General features: G+C 39.0%; 1 protein-coding gene across 1 annotated transcript in view; it reads left to right on the plus strand.

Moving 5' to 3' along the window:
- SLC24A4 (solute carrier family 24 member 4) overlaps positions 1–15517 on the plus strand; it is an 84023-nt gene that overhangs the window by 52601 nt on the left and 15905 nt on the right. The window contains exons 6-10 of the mRNA XM_031066172.1: positions 810–835; positions 1519–1572; positions 2674–2816; positions 7496–7665; positions 9600–9744. Coding sequence (XP_030922032.1) covers positions 810–835; positions 1519–1572; positions 2674–2816; positions 7496–7665; positions 9600–9744 — 538 coding nt within the window. The remainder of the gene's footprint in view (positions 1–809; positions 836–1518; positions 1573–2673; positions 2817–7495; positions 7666–9599; positions 9745–15517) is intronic.

Consider the following 15517-nt stretch of genomic DNA (forward strand, 5'->3'; position numbering starts at 1 on the left):
TATTCATCAGTGTCCATTCATTTTGTACCTAAGGTTTGTAAAGTTCTGCAGGCTAGTAGGATACTGTTATCTATGCAGATAGTACTTTCCTCAGACCAAGGAGACTGCTTGATGTGGAGGTGAAAAATTTTGAGCTACACATCTATTTTAAATAGAAATGATGGCTGTTTCTTGCTTCTACACAGTAATTTTATTTCTGATTCTGGGTAAGTTTTTCCATGTAGAGCACAGGTGAGATACCAATTTGTTCATCTAGAGCTGCGTAGTAGTTCCTGGATGTACACATTTAATGTGTCTGGTGGCAAGGCAGGGAAGAATCCACTGAGTCTGTATTTTGTAATACAAGCAGATCACTAGCTGTGTATTCAGTAGTTACACAGAGTGGAGTAAAATCTGTATAACCACTTGACCCAAGAGGGGAAGTAAAATGCCTGCCTGTTCTGCTACAACTAGTCTAGCTGTTAGAAAGACTCAAGAGTTAAGTTTTTTTGGAATAAGTGACTTTCATTTGCACAACATAGCATGTGGGTACATGAGTACCCACAAATCTGCCTGTCTTTCAGATGCTTGCACCATTTCCCTTAACAGTTCTTAAAACAGCCACTGACAGGGGTCCAGGCACTGTTCACAAGGTTTATGTTTTGTGAGGGGCACAATCCATACAGTGGAGGTTCTGGTTAAAAAGGGTCAAAACTTGAGTAGGTCTGTCTAGATATGGCTGATACTTGCTGAAGAAATTTGACAGTTTTTTTGAGATCAATCAGATAAATGGTCAATTTATGTGTTTCCTTTTTTCCCCTCTCTTCTAGTTCATATATGATGAGAAAATAGAATGGTAAGTTGTGTAAATTATTCCATGCAGTCCTGTATTTGCCATGAGGCTCACCAGTAAATGGAGTTGTAGTGTAATTGACTTTTATTCTACACACTGAGAGTATGAGCTGGATTGAACACTCAGAAAATTCTGTGTTTTCTTTGGGCTTAGTTTTTATGATGGTCATGGAAAACTGAAAGACAATGTAAGAACCAGGAAACATTGAGGAAGTACATGGGCTCTGTGTAAGGCCCCAGGATTCCCATGTGCAGAGAGGGTAACCGAAACTCTACTGCTCTGGTTCTGACTGCTAACATTTGTGGGGATGCCAGGTGTTCCAATGAACACTCCCAAGTGAATCCTAGTGGGAGATCATAGGCACCTTCTCACAGTGCTCTCAGAGTGCCTGGCCTGTGCTTCAGCACTGAATTGCAACAGGCCTTGGTGGTGCTCAGAGGGTAGCTGTGGTTTCAGTGTGCATAGCACATTTCTGAAATACATGCATTGCAGTTTATTTGCATGTTTATTGAAACTTGAGAGTTTGCTTCCCCTCTCATTCTGCTGAGACACCATCTAATCTTAAAGATGTGTCCTGTGTGCACAAATGTGACTTGTACCAGATGTTTAAGGCACACTCCTACATAAAACTTGAAAAGCATACAGCTGTTGGAATGGCCTTCTAACACTTCTTTCTGTTTTTTGAGGTGGGAAAGCCTTGTACTCATCGTTATGTATTCATTCTACATACTTATCATGAAGTAAGTGCTTCTCCTTACTGTACCCTTTAGATATTAACTGACCATCATTCTTTTGGTCTTGTTTTGTCCTTGGCCTTCCTGCCGAAAGGCAATACAGCCAGTCGTGTTTCTGTGTTAGATCTGTTGGGTTTTATGCTTCATCAATTTAATTCTAGGTTTGTGCTTAATCAGCAGCAAATACTTTTGTGCATCCTTTTCATAGTGCACAGAGGTCAAGCAGCTTTCAGAAAAAGTTGAGAAACATGTCATTTATACAAAGGTATATGAAAAGTTTGCAGGGTGCTCTAGATTGTAAACACACATCATGTCAGCTCTTACACATATCTTGTACTCCCTGGAGAATGAGGTCAAGGAACATTAAATAGAGTGCTAAGCGTGTATTTGTCTTCAGACCATCTCATACCAGGTTGTTTACTGACATCTTCTGTTGTGTCACTGCCTCTGACAGGAGAGTCAGAGGTCTCACTGTTACTGCAGGTGTCTGTGAGTCCACCCTTCTATTGCAAGTTGCTTAGACTTACATCCCTTGGTGCCCTCCCCTCACAAATCACCCTGTTGGAACTCCCTTTTCTCCTACATCAAGTCTTAGCAGAGCTCATTGACAGCCCTCTTAGGTCCCATCCTAGTGCTAAAATAGATGCTCTCTTAGGTGGTCCCATCCTAGTGCTAAAATAGATGCATTCTGTCTTTAGAAGGGTATGGTCAGCAGTCCCAGAAACGCTCAAGAATCCTTCCACAAGGAACACAGTACTGAAAGAAACAGTGAGGTGAATTTTGAGCTGATGCAGGAGGAAAGAAGCCGCTGTATAGTGAATGTCCTTGCTCCAAAATCAACAGCTTCAGTGTTTTGCCTTCACTGAATCTGCTCTAGTGCCTTTTTGCAGTTTGCTGTATGTCATGAGAGATAGGTGCAGTCATTGCTTTCCTGTCACCTTGCCACTGAGTTGGGCAGTCTTTTCTCTTCACTTCCTATTGATTGTCAGAGAACACGCATCTAGGCTTTACAGCTTGCCTGCATAAGTTGTTCTCAGATGGTTTTAAAGTTTGCCAAGAAAATGCAAAAATCCAACCTTTTTAGAGACCTTTTCTTTGCGCTTTCAGGTACAACGTGAGGATGCAAAATTTCTTCACCCTTAAAAGCAAGAATGTTGGAAATGGTGACACAGTCAACAATGAGCTGGAAGATGGTAATAAATGTTATGCCTCTAGTTGTGATGACCCATCCATTCCATTACTATGGAAAGGTAAGGCTGAGCAGACAGGACTTGGAAAAAGAGTAGTCCACAGGATATCCTTTTTATTTATTTTAAGCACATCAAAACAGTGTCGCTATTCAATTGTAAGCAGGGTTAACTGGATAATTCAGCAGTCAGATTGTCACATTAAAAAAAAAAGATTTTTTTCTATATTCTGAAAACAAGCTGCTTTGCACATTGGCAATTTTGCTCCATTTTATCTCCTGTTCAGTGATGAGCTACAACATTGTGAAAGAAATACTTTTTTTTACCAAGAAGAAAGCAATTTTCACTTCAAAAAGGTAAAAAGAAGTATTTCTTTCACAAAGAAGAAAGCAATTTTCACTTCAAAAATTAGTTTGGAATGAGAAGTTGAGATGTGGATGTTGAAGGAAAACACATGGACAGATCAGTGGGCAAGAGACATGTTGAGCTCAGATCCTCAGAAGACTGGTTTTCACATGCCTAAATAGTCTGTATACATCACCAGACACATATGTAAAATTGAAAAATGCAGGTTCTTTGCTATTTGTGTCTTTGTCATAAAGGAAAGGAGTTGATATACAGCTTGTGGTACTGAAAGTAAGCAAAAATACCTGGGTATTTTTGACTTGTTTTCTAAGCCTGTTTTTATCTTTGTCTTATCTCTCTTCTCTTCCGTTCTCTCTTTTCTCTGTAGAGCAAAATCATTCCACTTTCAAAGCACAAACCATGTAACTTAGTGAGCACTTGGGCTGCTCTTAACAAGTGAGGTCTCCTCACTTTGTTCTTGGCACACATCTCCCATCCTGGGAGGCTGAGCTCATCAGCAATGTTGGTAGCATTGGAAAGATCCCCACAAAAAATACCAAACAGGAATTTAGAGAATCCCACTCTTTTCTGCTCTGGGATTTCTTTAAGGTAGATATTGGTAGGTATACCTACCATAAGATAGATATAGGTTTATTCAGTGACAGCACACTTCTGCTCTGGTCCTAGATAAGGTGTTTAGACAATAATAATTTAAAATTATTTCTCATGGGACATGGTGATGCCTTTGAAATACTTTCATCTCATTTTATAATGAACTTTTGGGAGCATTGGCTTTGATATAATGAGGTCTGTCACTTGCATGTGGATTTGTGTCCATGCAAGGTTCCATGCAATCATCTGAATACAGATGCTTCCTGTATTCAAGTGGAGGCGTGGGAAAAGAGTAATCCAGTTAAACACCACAGATACCAGTGGTTTATACTTTGAGGAATTTTTTGGGTTCTGATGTCATCTCCCAGCAGGCTCTTCTCTCTAGCCCTTGTGGTAAGGAGACAATAGCACAGACTACTTGCCTGTCTGTCTGTTTCCTTTTCAAGGAAATGTGTAGATTATTGAATGCTTGTGAAGAACATGCAGGAAATAAAGCAAGAAAGCTCCACTAGCAATTGCCCACATCAGATTTCTTTTCTGATTTTGCCTCAAAGAGGCACTGATACTGCAGTTTCAGTCAGATTCCCTTTGCCTTCTCCAGCACCCATTACACAAATACCTGCTGCAACAGAGGCACAATTGTTCAGAGAGCCAGGGTGTAGCCTGTGTTTGCCTGTGACAGGCAAACATGCCTGAGAAAGTACAGAAAGAAGAGATTAAGGATTTGGAGTGAGCAGTGGGAGGGGAGGATGGCAGTGTTAGCCTAACTGCTTTATGTGTATGCTGTCCTAGAAAACTGTCACATGGCTGCCTCTAGCTTCTTCCCCCCTGTTCTCTCAAAATACGCCATGACCCATCAGTGACTCCCTCCTAGTTGACACATGCTGGCTCTACAAGCTGAGCTGCATTTTCCCCAGCAGCAGCTTTCAGAAAGGAGCACTGCTAATAGCAAGGAGAGAACTGGGGCTGGCCTCTGCCTTGCACTGCTTAACAGTTTTAGATCCACCAAAAAACCTCCCTTGGCTTCACCAAGGTGTAGGTTTGACCTTAATCTGATTTTCTACAGGAGGAAAGCCTGATTACTTCCCATGGAGGAACAGTTGCTTTGGGTGAGGAACTTTGTTTTTAGCAAGGATAGTCTGTTGCTCAGGGTGCAGGTGAAAGGTGTAACACTGTAAAGCTCTTTAATGCTTCTAAGTTTCATTACTTTCAAGAGCTTCCTGTGGTACAATTTAAAACCTTTCACCACTCAAGTTTCAGAAAGAAAAAGGAGGGATTTTCACCATAAGAAAAATTTCATTTCAAGGGGGAGTTCTGCACACACAGGTAAAGGCAAACTAGATGTACTTTTTGAATACTGCTCCAATTTTCAAAGTACAAATGTGTATTATCCTTGACTTTTATTGTGTTGACCCAAATTTCCACCAGGTGGCATGGTTTGACCCCTGCCTGGAACCAGAAATTTGGACAAAAGCAAGTTTCTGAGGGACTGGCTTTCAGAGCTTAAGTCATCAAGAAGCTTTCTGTTGATTTTGACAGGGCTGTTAGTGCTGAACCTTTGGTGATGAGCAGTAAGTTTGTTGGGAAAACAGCTGTTCTCAGTAGAGTTTTTTCTTAAGTATTATCGCAAAGGAGAAGGGCAAAAGGCTTTTCTCCTTTTCACATTTCTTAAAACAACTTTTAGGTGGAGTTCATACTATATGGGGCTAAGGTATGTTGTTTTTTACAGGCATAGGGAGTCAAACTGAAAATAATAAATATAATAAGAGTAATGTGCCACAGCAAGTCAGAATAGCTGTAGTACTTATATATTTAGTATGAGGTATTCTACAGCAGCACTGAGTTTTTAATTATGATGCTTTTATCAAAGCTCAGTCTTTGCTCACTGTCTTCATAGGGCACTAGGAAGCAGTTTCAGAGTAACTTCAGTGCTCCCATGTTTTTTGTGTCACTGTAAGATGAAGCATTTTGGTTAATTCTCTGGAGGAACTCACTTGGGAACTGTTAATCTGATAAGACTTTTAATATCAGGCCTTTCTGTCATTACCAGGATTGCTGTCAAATGTTTATTTTTCTTTAGCTAAAACAAATGTTAAGTTTATGTGGTTGAGTCCTATTCTGTGAGGACTGATTCCTAGGAAACCTGTCTGGCTGAATATTCCTTCACAGGAAAGCTGCTACACTCCAAGAGTCACTGGAGTGGATGTGCTCCTTATTTGCATCATCAGCCACAGTACTCAGCAAGGTTAACTTGGTTTAGATGTTGGGATAGAGGAGGATAATTGCTCCTTTACATTTAGCAAATATAAAATTGCTACTAGTTCTGTTCTGTATGAGAGATGTTAAACTGCAGGCAAGACTCCAGAGTGGATTCTTTGCATAGGGCACATTTCTTTGTGAAACCAGAGAACTTATGTTCATGACACTTCAGGTGACCCCAGTGTAGTCACTGAACCCATTTTAGTGAAGCAAGGCAAGACACTCAAATGCTTGGAAGGGTGAGAGTTACAGATATTTTTGGGTGATTTACAGGCTTGCTGGTTTTTCTTGTTGAATCAGTATGGAAAATGTATTTCTTCAACTGCAACTGTGCTAGAAGATGCTTGAGACAGCAAAGCCTTGTTTTGCATGATGTGACTTAGATGCATGCATGGATCCAGTCTTCCTGGAAAACAAATATTTCAACACTGCAACAATGCAAAAGAATAACAATATAGGCTTCTGTGTGTTTAGAACAGGTCCATTTTAATTCCATTGTTTGAGTTGAATGTTTTCTTAGATTTCCTTTGCTTCCTGACTGGAACCATATACTAATTATCTTTCACTTCTACCTCCTAAATTCTCCTCCTCTTCCTAATGTAAGTAACAATGCAAAGGGGGAGGGAGAGGGAGAGGCCAAGCTAAGCAAAGCAGAAAACAAGCAGCAAAGAATTTTTTTCTGTACATACTATTATATGTAATAATTAATATTTATTTTAGTTATGTATGTATTTCCTGCCCTGCTTTCTAACACCACATGGGTATGTCTCCTGTCTGCTGAGCCTTGCTCTGCTTGATTTGTGTAGTCTGTAGCATTTGTGAGAATATTGGTTTGTTGGTGAGCTCCTAAAGTCCTTGCCTGTACTTGTGTTGATTCCCAATAAAATTTTGTTTCTGTGTTCTTAACATGGTAGAATTTTGTTAACTTTGTAATCTTGGTATGGGTTCCTTTATATTAACAAAGGTTTACTTTGTTAGTTAGTTAGAACCATAGATTTTTTTCTTGACAATACTTGTCATCATTTCAAATTTTTCTTGTGAGAGATACTGGTAATACTCTGTGAAGGTAAAGTGAAGATTTCCAGAAGGAGTGAGCACAACATTAGGGCCTTCTGCATGTGCAGCACCTTGATGCAGTGGAACAGCTTTAGAGGTTTCAGGAGGCTGTCTACACTGCCACAGTGCAAACACTTCTAGAGAAAGGGTACAAAACTCTAGTGGGACATAAGCAAATGAAACTGGTACTACAGCATGAAGAGCTGGGGGAAAACTGCTCCCACTAATCTGACAGTGGCTTGGTGGCTGCCTTAATAGAGTGAAATCCCTTTCCAGCATGTGATCTTAAGAAAGCACACAACTGATGGGGAGATTCACCAGGCTGCAGAAATATCAAAAGAAAGTCACTCATAAATTCTGGCATTCAAATAAATGTTCCCCCTACCTGAGCGTGAAAAGCCCTGGCTCTGGATGGTGGGATGCATGGTGGGGTCAGTTCCACTGCTAACTCTGTCCATTGTGATCATTAGTGAAGGGGATACAGCAGTATGGCAAAAACAGTGTTGTGATGGTGGATGAGATAATCTGCTCCAGTCCTCCCAAATACCGGTTCCCTGAAGCTGGATTACGGATTATGATCACAAATAAGTTTGGACCACGCACCAGAATGCGGATGGCAAGCCGGCTCATCATTAACGAGGTATGTTCATTAGGAAAACAGAAAATGGCCATGAGGCAGAGGGGTTACCAAAGAGCTGTGCTCATAGTGATCCTGGAATTCAGATTCTCCCATGTTCCTATGGTTGGGATAGAACTGTCTTTCTCAAGCAGCTATATGAGAACAGATTTGAAGATTGATTCCCAGCTGGTGATGTTGCCTGTTTTAAGGGGAGGGCAGTCAAAAAGGAGGGACTGCCTTATTTCCCTGACAGAAGATGTTTACTGCAGTGTGTGTGTATGCGTATGTGCACATTTAGATTTTATTTATAGCAGAAGAATTGGTTTTGATTGTTAAAAAAGTGGTTAGGTTAATAAAAGGATAATGGACAAAGCAACCAAACATTTTTGAAACTCCTCTTGTGTTATTAACACTTAAGATTCCTTCAGAGATTTGCCTACCTCTTTAGTATTCACTGTAGTCCTCAACTCAAAATTAAAATGGACCAAAGCATTTTCATGAGGGGAGTTTGCCCTGGACAGTTTCAGTTCTCTCTCAGTTGCTACATTGTCATGAGTGTATATTGCTTGTTCCATACCCTGCAGCTGAAGTGGCAGGACTTGGCAAGTGTGGCTGTTCTGAGCTTGCTGAAGCACTAGGGGTGAAATCTTTGGCCTACCTACCTTGGGTTTTATGAAGGCAGGGTTTTTAGTTTGCTCCCACAATATCAAATATGAGAAGTATTTACTCTGGCAACTAAATAGATTTCAGCATCATAACACAATTGATGTGTTTAGCCAGCCTTATGAATTTCAAAATAAAAGAAAGCACTGTTAGTATATTTGTAACAAAAATCCACTTTGACAGTAAAATAGTGAAAGTTGTTATGGTCAGGAGTAGATCAGACAGGGCACATGGCAGTAGTTGACTTTGTAATCCTTGAATTCAATTCATTGATCAGAGAAATTCTTAATGGCTGTGTGGGTAGAAAGCTGATACTTGGCCCTTTAAACATCTGCAAAAAACGTTCTCTAAACTTGAGCATTTTGGATGTATGGTTTTATGTATTCTCACTTATATATTCACAAGTTTTGCAAAATATTCAGATAGGATTTTTCTCTATTTTTCACTAGAGTATGTTGATACTGCTTTCAGAAATTTTTTTGCATGTTGTGCAGTTACTTTATTTTTCAAGGCATTTCAGAGCACTTTTTAGGAATTTGCTAGTTTGTCAGGAAAAGAGAACACTTTTCAACCCTGCATTACCTCATCTAATGAATTAAAATAATAATATTTTTATAAAAGTAAGAACTTACTGTTGTATCTAACATTCTCCAGTGCATGAGTGGGTATATATACTCATGTTCAAAACCTATCCTTGTAATTGTTTTACTGTGTGTTGGAACTGCAGCAGTTCTTGTACGTGTCTGCAGGGCCAATTGTGAGCTTCATGTACTCAGACAAAGGCAACAAGGATTAGTCTTCCTTTTGAAATTAAAAATAGGAAAAATTACCTCAGTGAATGGAGTTGAGAAGGAGGGAGAAGAGAAGAGTTGGATCTGAGGAGAGCTCCTGGATAATGAGTCATTCATAAGCCAACGCTAATTGTGCAGAGGTGTCTTGAGTGTTACCATTTAATTGTGGTGCTATTGCTGGTATGAGTGGGAACTGTTGAGTGAGAAGTGCTTTAGAATACCACATTGGTTCAAACACGGGTGGAACAACAAATGTTACAACATTCTCCATCATGGCTTGGAAGACTCCTGCCAGTAGTTTTGAAGTGGATGGTTAACCTGGTGAAGCCTGATGCCTGCTGAAGACAGGTAGGCCACTGACAGGTTTGTTGTTGACTGAAAGGAAAACTTTGAGGAGAAACTTCATGGCTCATGTGATTGGGGCTGGACAGAGAGCAAAAGTCAGATGTCACAAAGTAAATACTTTCTGAACTATGGCAGTTTTGTGTTTTGACACTGCAGCGCCAGCGGTTAATCCAATCTGCCAATGGCTCCAGCAAAGCACTTCAGAACAGGAGACAGGAGAATATTGAAAATGGAAACATCCCTGTGGGGAACCAAGAGGACGAGAATGAACAGGACAGTCTAACTCCATTTTCAGTGCCAGGTAAGGCTTACTCTCTAGATGTTTATAGTCCTGAAAAAGAAGATAATTTAAATGCCAAATACTGGATGTAAGAAAGACAACATATGTGGGGAGAGAGGAGGAAAGGGACTGGTTTGACTGTCTGAAGGATGGATTTTTTGACAGTGAAGCTGGGGTGGAAGCTGGGTGGCTAAAAGCAGATCTTTGAAAGTGTTTTCCAGTCATTATGGACAGCCATGGTGGAAGTGCTGATTTGCCAGAGGTGAAGGGAAAACAGGAAAGGGAAGTTTACACTGAAACATGTCAGAATGACCTGATGAGTACTTCAAAATTACTACAAATAATTTTGAAGTCAGCAGTTAATAATGACTTGCTGGAAATTGCTAAGCCAGATGCACCGTGGTGTATAAATATATAATAAATTGTTCTAGTGACTGTAGTGGGAGAGGCTTCTTGGATGAAAAGTGAAAAATATTGAGGGAGAGAAAGTGTTTAAAATTGTTAGAATAGCTGTATGCAATAGTATTCACCTTTCGAAATTTTTTGGAAGTTCTTTGGTGTAAAGGGCTATGTATAACCAACCTCTTGTGCTGATGCCCTTGGCACATTGCAGGTTGACTCCTGCCCAAATGATTTGGTGATTAGACAGCAGAGATTAGATCAGCCTTTACAGACATGTAGTCTGTCACATAATTACTGTTTAACATAGGAATTGCTTGGCATGGATAAACACCACATCTAGTGAAAAAGGAGGATTTTTTATGTTATATCTAATTTCTTAGTGATCCCAGTGCTTCAGTTGCTGTCATTATAGAAGAGATGTTTTTGAACAAACGTTGAAGCATACTGTGTGAAGATTAGATGATACTGTAAGTTTTCCTGTTTTACTGTGCTCCCACAGGAGCTTCTTGCATGGATTGGAGTGAAGAATGGAAGCAAACTAATTCACCGAAGATAGGCCCATAAGATGAACTTCTGGTCATTCATGAGATAGTGAAAAAATGTATTTTTATTGTGTGGTGAACTAACAGGATCCAAGTCAGCAATAATGCTTGTGCACATGGGCATGGTAATGATAAGAGTAGTAGTAATAACAACAGTAACAATAATAATAACAGAAACTAATAAACAGCTCTTGAAAAGGAAAAAGGTCTCCACAAACCATCTAAACATCAGTGAATTCTAGAGTCATTAAGGTTGGGAAAACCCTCTGAGATCATTGAGTGAAGGCATTAACCCAGCACTGCTGTGTCCATTGCTAACCCAAGATACTGAGACAGTGGTTCCACTGCTTCCATGAGCGCTCCATTCCAAACCTTGACCACCCTTGCATGTGTTGGCAAAGAAGACTTTTAAACTGAGATGGTTTTTAACAAGTTTTTGGATAGAAGTTTTGATTAGGGTAGTGCAATCATGCATTTCTTCTTACTTTCCAGGCAGCTTTTTTATGAATAAAACATAGGAAGCTCTTATCTAGACTGTACCTAAGTGTGTGACATTTATAATAGACAAAATGTTTTGAACTAAAGAGGGAGTTATTAGTTATGTCACTGGTCTTCTTCAAATGCATTTTTTCTGCATTTTTGAGAAAGTCTTTAAATTGAGGTTTAACAGGCCAGAGTGGAACCACTTGGTGATTCAGTTCATACTGAATGGAGCCAAAGTTCAGCATGAGCTCAAGAGAGTTGCATAAAAGTGAGTAAGTGATTGTATAAAATCCTCGTCATTACCTTCAGGTATAGTCTCTCCTGTTGTCTGGAGTGGATTATCCATTGGTTGGATTCTCATTCCTCAACTCATATGTTCTGACTGAGAATTCTTTCATTATGCTTTCCAAAGCACTACTTTAATAAGTTTGGTGAAAATGTGAGGACCCAGCATCATGCTTTGTTGTTGTTTAAGTACTGTGGCACAATCAGTAGCCTAAAAAATCCGGACATTTAAAACTGGCTTCAGGGAAAAGGTAGTTTGCAGAGAGTTTCCAAGAATCCCCTCTGGTCTTCTTTGATTTATTTTCAGTCTGGGAATAAGGCACATATATTTTCTGAAGATCAGAAGTTCATGCATTTTTTCAGTACTGGAAAGTGTTCTCTGAAGAACAGACTTTCAGTTTTCAATATGACTTTGCAATTCAGTTGGTTGTGGTGTCCTAGGTAAAAAATCCACTCTTGTAATTTAGGAGCTGCAACTGCAATGGCTGTGAGTTGGCCCAACCCCTTTTTTGTGCTGTTTTGTAGTCACATTCTTTAGCCTAATTTGGGATTTTACTTTCTTTCTTCAAATTGCGTATTCTAGATACTTTTGCAAGAGCAAGTTTGAGTTTTTTTCTGAAACAGAAGTGAAGTATGAAGTTTAATCTCTGAATTAGTTTAATCTGATGATAAATTATTATTTGTAATCTCAAAACACGTCTTTTGCATTTTGTTCTTTTTTTATCCTCTGTCAACAGGAGTGCTCAGCAGTAAGTGTAGGGCTTTAGCAAACAGAAATAGAGAATGTAGTTATTACATGAAAACAGCCTCAGACTGTTTCAGCATATCCCCTTTGTCAAACATCAAGAGACATTTGCTCCTGGGTGTGGATGTGGTTCAGGCCCATCCTGAAAAAGGAGACAACATACAGTTTTTATGGAAACTGCATATGATATCATTCAAACAGCCTTTGCCTTTGGTTTCTGTGTGGGAAAAACACATTCTCTTTAGAAGAGGAATTCCTTTCTTGACCTAACCTTTAGACTTTGGTGATTATCTCCCAAGAGAAAGGCTCATTTGAAGCTTTACAATTTGATTACTCTACAGTTGTTTGAAAACAGGTTTTAAACTTTAAAAACACAAGCCACGGATCAGAATAAAATAGGACAAAACTGGGCAGGCATATGTTGACAACAAAATGGTGTGTGAAAGCCCTTGCGTAGCTCAGTGGTCTTTTAGAGCCCAGACTCAGAAAAGCACTTCTGTGCAGCTCTTAATGGATGCTTAAATCCCTTCCATTGTCACATGTTCAGCACCCTTTAAAATACTCTGTGATCTCAGCTCCTGATCATTTCACAGGAATGAAGAACTACTTCTCTTACGGAACTGGAGCATGGATGCTTTATATAAGTCATGATGGTGTTGGCTAAAACAGGAATAATAATTCCTCAAGCTAAAATGAGATGGCAATAAAGGAGATTAGCAATCCAATCCATTTTTGTTTGGATCCAAAATACAAAAATAAAATGTGGGATAGAAGCAAAAAAATTAACAGTATCTACTAAAAACATGTAAAATGTTTGTACTTGGTCAAAACAAACATTTATCTCAATATTCTGACTCCAGCCACGATTTTATAAAGAAGCCTGGGGAAGAATGAGACAGGACAAGTTATTGTTCAGCTGTTTTCACCTCAAGGAACTTCTTGGTCTGGATGTAAAATTGTGATCTAAAATTCCTTAGTGTTTTTCTTCTTCATTAACCTAATGTTAATGTCTAATTGTCACTGAATCTTTGCAAACATTTAACACCCACAACATCCTTTGGGAAGGAGCTTCATGATTTTGTGAAGAACCTTTTACTTACTTTGAACCTGGCTCCTACTCGCTTCACTTGATGTCTTCCTTTATTGGAAACCCAGTGGACAAGGCAAACCCAGTGCAGCTCACTTGAACACTCAGGAGGCTGTAGCTCTTTGTTAGACAGCAAGGTTAAAACATACAGGATAAACCAGGCCAAAATCCAGCAAAGTATAACATGGGGGGTACCTCTGTTCAGTTACATCTTACTTTTGTTGGATGTTGTCTTGTGTAAACCTATGGTAACTCTGAGAGTAAAGCTTATTTCTGTGTACTGGAGCAAATTATTTTTTGTAGATTAGTTTTCTCTGTACCAAAAATGTGTATTTAAGAGAATATTATTGGCATAAATCCAAATATTCCAAGCGTGGTAAAGGCACAGGCTGAAAATAGAAATCTGAGTTGTTTTGGACAGATTTCACGGTCTGGAATTTGGAGCTTGTATTCTGGAAAATGAAACTTCCGAGAAGAATATCAGTAGGTTGAAAAATAGTCTGTTTTGGATGAGGATGAGAAGTAAAACCTTTGTATTTTCCAAAGGAAGAAAAAGTTTCCAAAGGTCTGTTGCAGAGCTGCAATAAAAATATTTTATTATGTCTGCTGCCCACTTGGAAGCCTCTTTGGATACTGTTTCACACACTACATAGCCTTTTTCTAGTGTGCTCATACAGAGAATCTCTTGCCTCCACAATTTATAGGTTAATTTGCAGAGCTGAAATCAATGAGAACTTTCCAAGAAGGTGGAGAGTCAGCTGCTGTGTTAATTTTCCTAATGAAAAATTGAAAGCCATTTTGTAACAATTTTTTTTATTATTTTGCAACAGATATTTTTTGTGGAAAATAATCCTGGTGAAAAATTCACACTAAATCTAGTTTGTTGTTTCTGCTTCATTTTTTTCTATATTGGGTACTACACTTGGGAGAAGAACTTGTATTTTGCTGTTGTGTTTTGGATACTGGACATGACTAGAAACTAATTAAGTTTTCAAATTGTCTAATTTACTTATATTGAAGTTTTCCAATCAGTCTGAACTCTAAAGAACAGCATTTTCTAACAGAAATTTACTTGTTGTCTGGGTTATTACAAAGTTCCTAGTGTAGAGGCATATGTGTAACTTTTACACATTTTCAGGTTGAGAATTGACTTGATATTGATAATAATACGTGGGTGTAAATTCATCTTTGTAAATACAAAGCTTAATTAGAACCAAGGGTACAGGTGTTTGGAAAATCATTTTTAATTGGAGAAGAAACATGTTGAGTTTTTTTGTTTGGTTTGATTGAGTTTTGTCCTTCCCAAATGAAAAATGATAGAGAGATTTAAAAAAATTTAAGAATTACTAAGTGAAGCCTGAAAAAAGTTTGCAGCAGTAATCTTTTTAGGCGAGCCTGGATGTGCCTCATTTTTACTCTAAGTTTACCATCAACAAAAAAAATCCCTGGAAAAACAGCAATTGGTAGGAAACTTCAGGAAGCCTTTCTCATTTCAATTAGAGAATACCTTTCCCAGTCTTCAAGTGACCTTAGGAGATTTATAGGAATTCACAAACATACAGTTATGAAGCTCCTGTGTGCCAGTTAGATTCATGTCTTTCAGGGATGTTACAGTTTTTTGGATCAGTCATTGCTTTGTGTAAGGACATGCTTCTTTCACTTGGGAAGGTTTAGGCATGTTCTGAAGTAACTCATGTTTGGAGATATGTGCTTGGCTGACATGCTTTTAAAGGGAAAACTAAGTGGAAAAGCAGTCAAATTTAACTAGCTACAATAACTTAGATGTGATTCCTGATGGTGTAGTTACAGACTCCACTCTGTTTAAACTTGAAAAAATGTTTTCTCTGCAGCTTATTTACTAGGACATGTGGGCTGCTGCAGTATGTGCCTTTGGAAGCTCTGTTTCAGACTAGCTCTAGCTTGGTCCTTTTGATAAAATGCCCATTATTACTGGGAGCACTTTTGATTTTGTGCCTCTGGTTCTACTGGTGTGATTCAAGGCTGCTCCATGTTGCAGACTCAAATTGCAAACCAGAAAACACTAAGTGGGGTTAATCAGTGCATTTACGTCAAGATTACACCTCTGATCTAAAGGTAAACACAAATGTCATTTCCCACTTTTATATTGAGCTCCTCTCAGGTGTCTGAGAATGTTGCAAATAGGACTCTATTTTTTCTGTAGAAAGTGTTTTCTCTAGATCCTTAAAGGAAATACTTGTTTCTTCTCAGTGCTGTGATATGTGTTTATGG

Source organism: Geospiza fortis, unplaced genomic scaffold, assembly GCF_000277835.1.
Source record: "Geospiza fortis unplaced genomic scaffold, GeoFor_1.0 scaffold23, whole genome shotgun sequence".
Taxonomy (NCBI): domain Eukaryota; kingdom Metazoa; phylum Chordata; class Aves; order Passeriformes; family Thraupidae; genus Geospiza; species Geospiza fortis.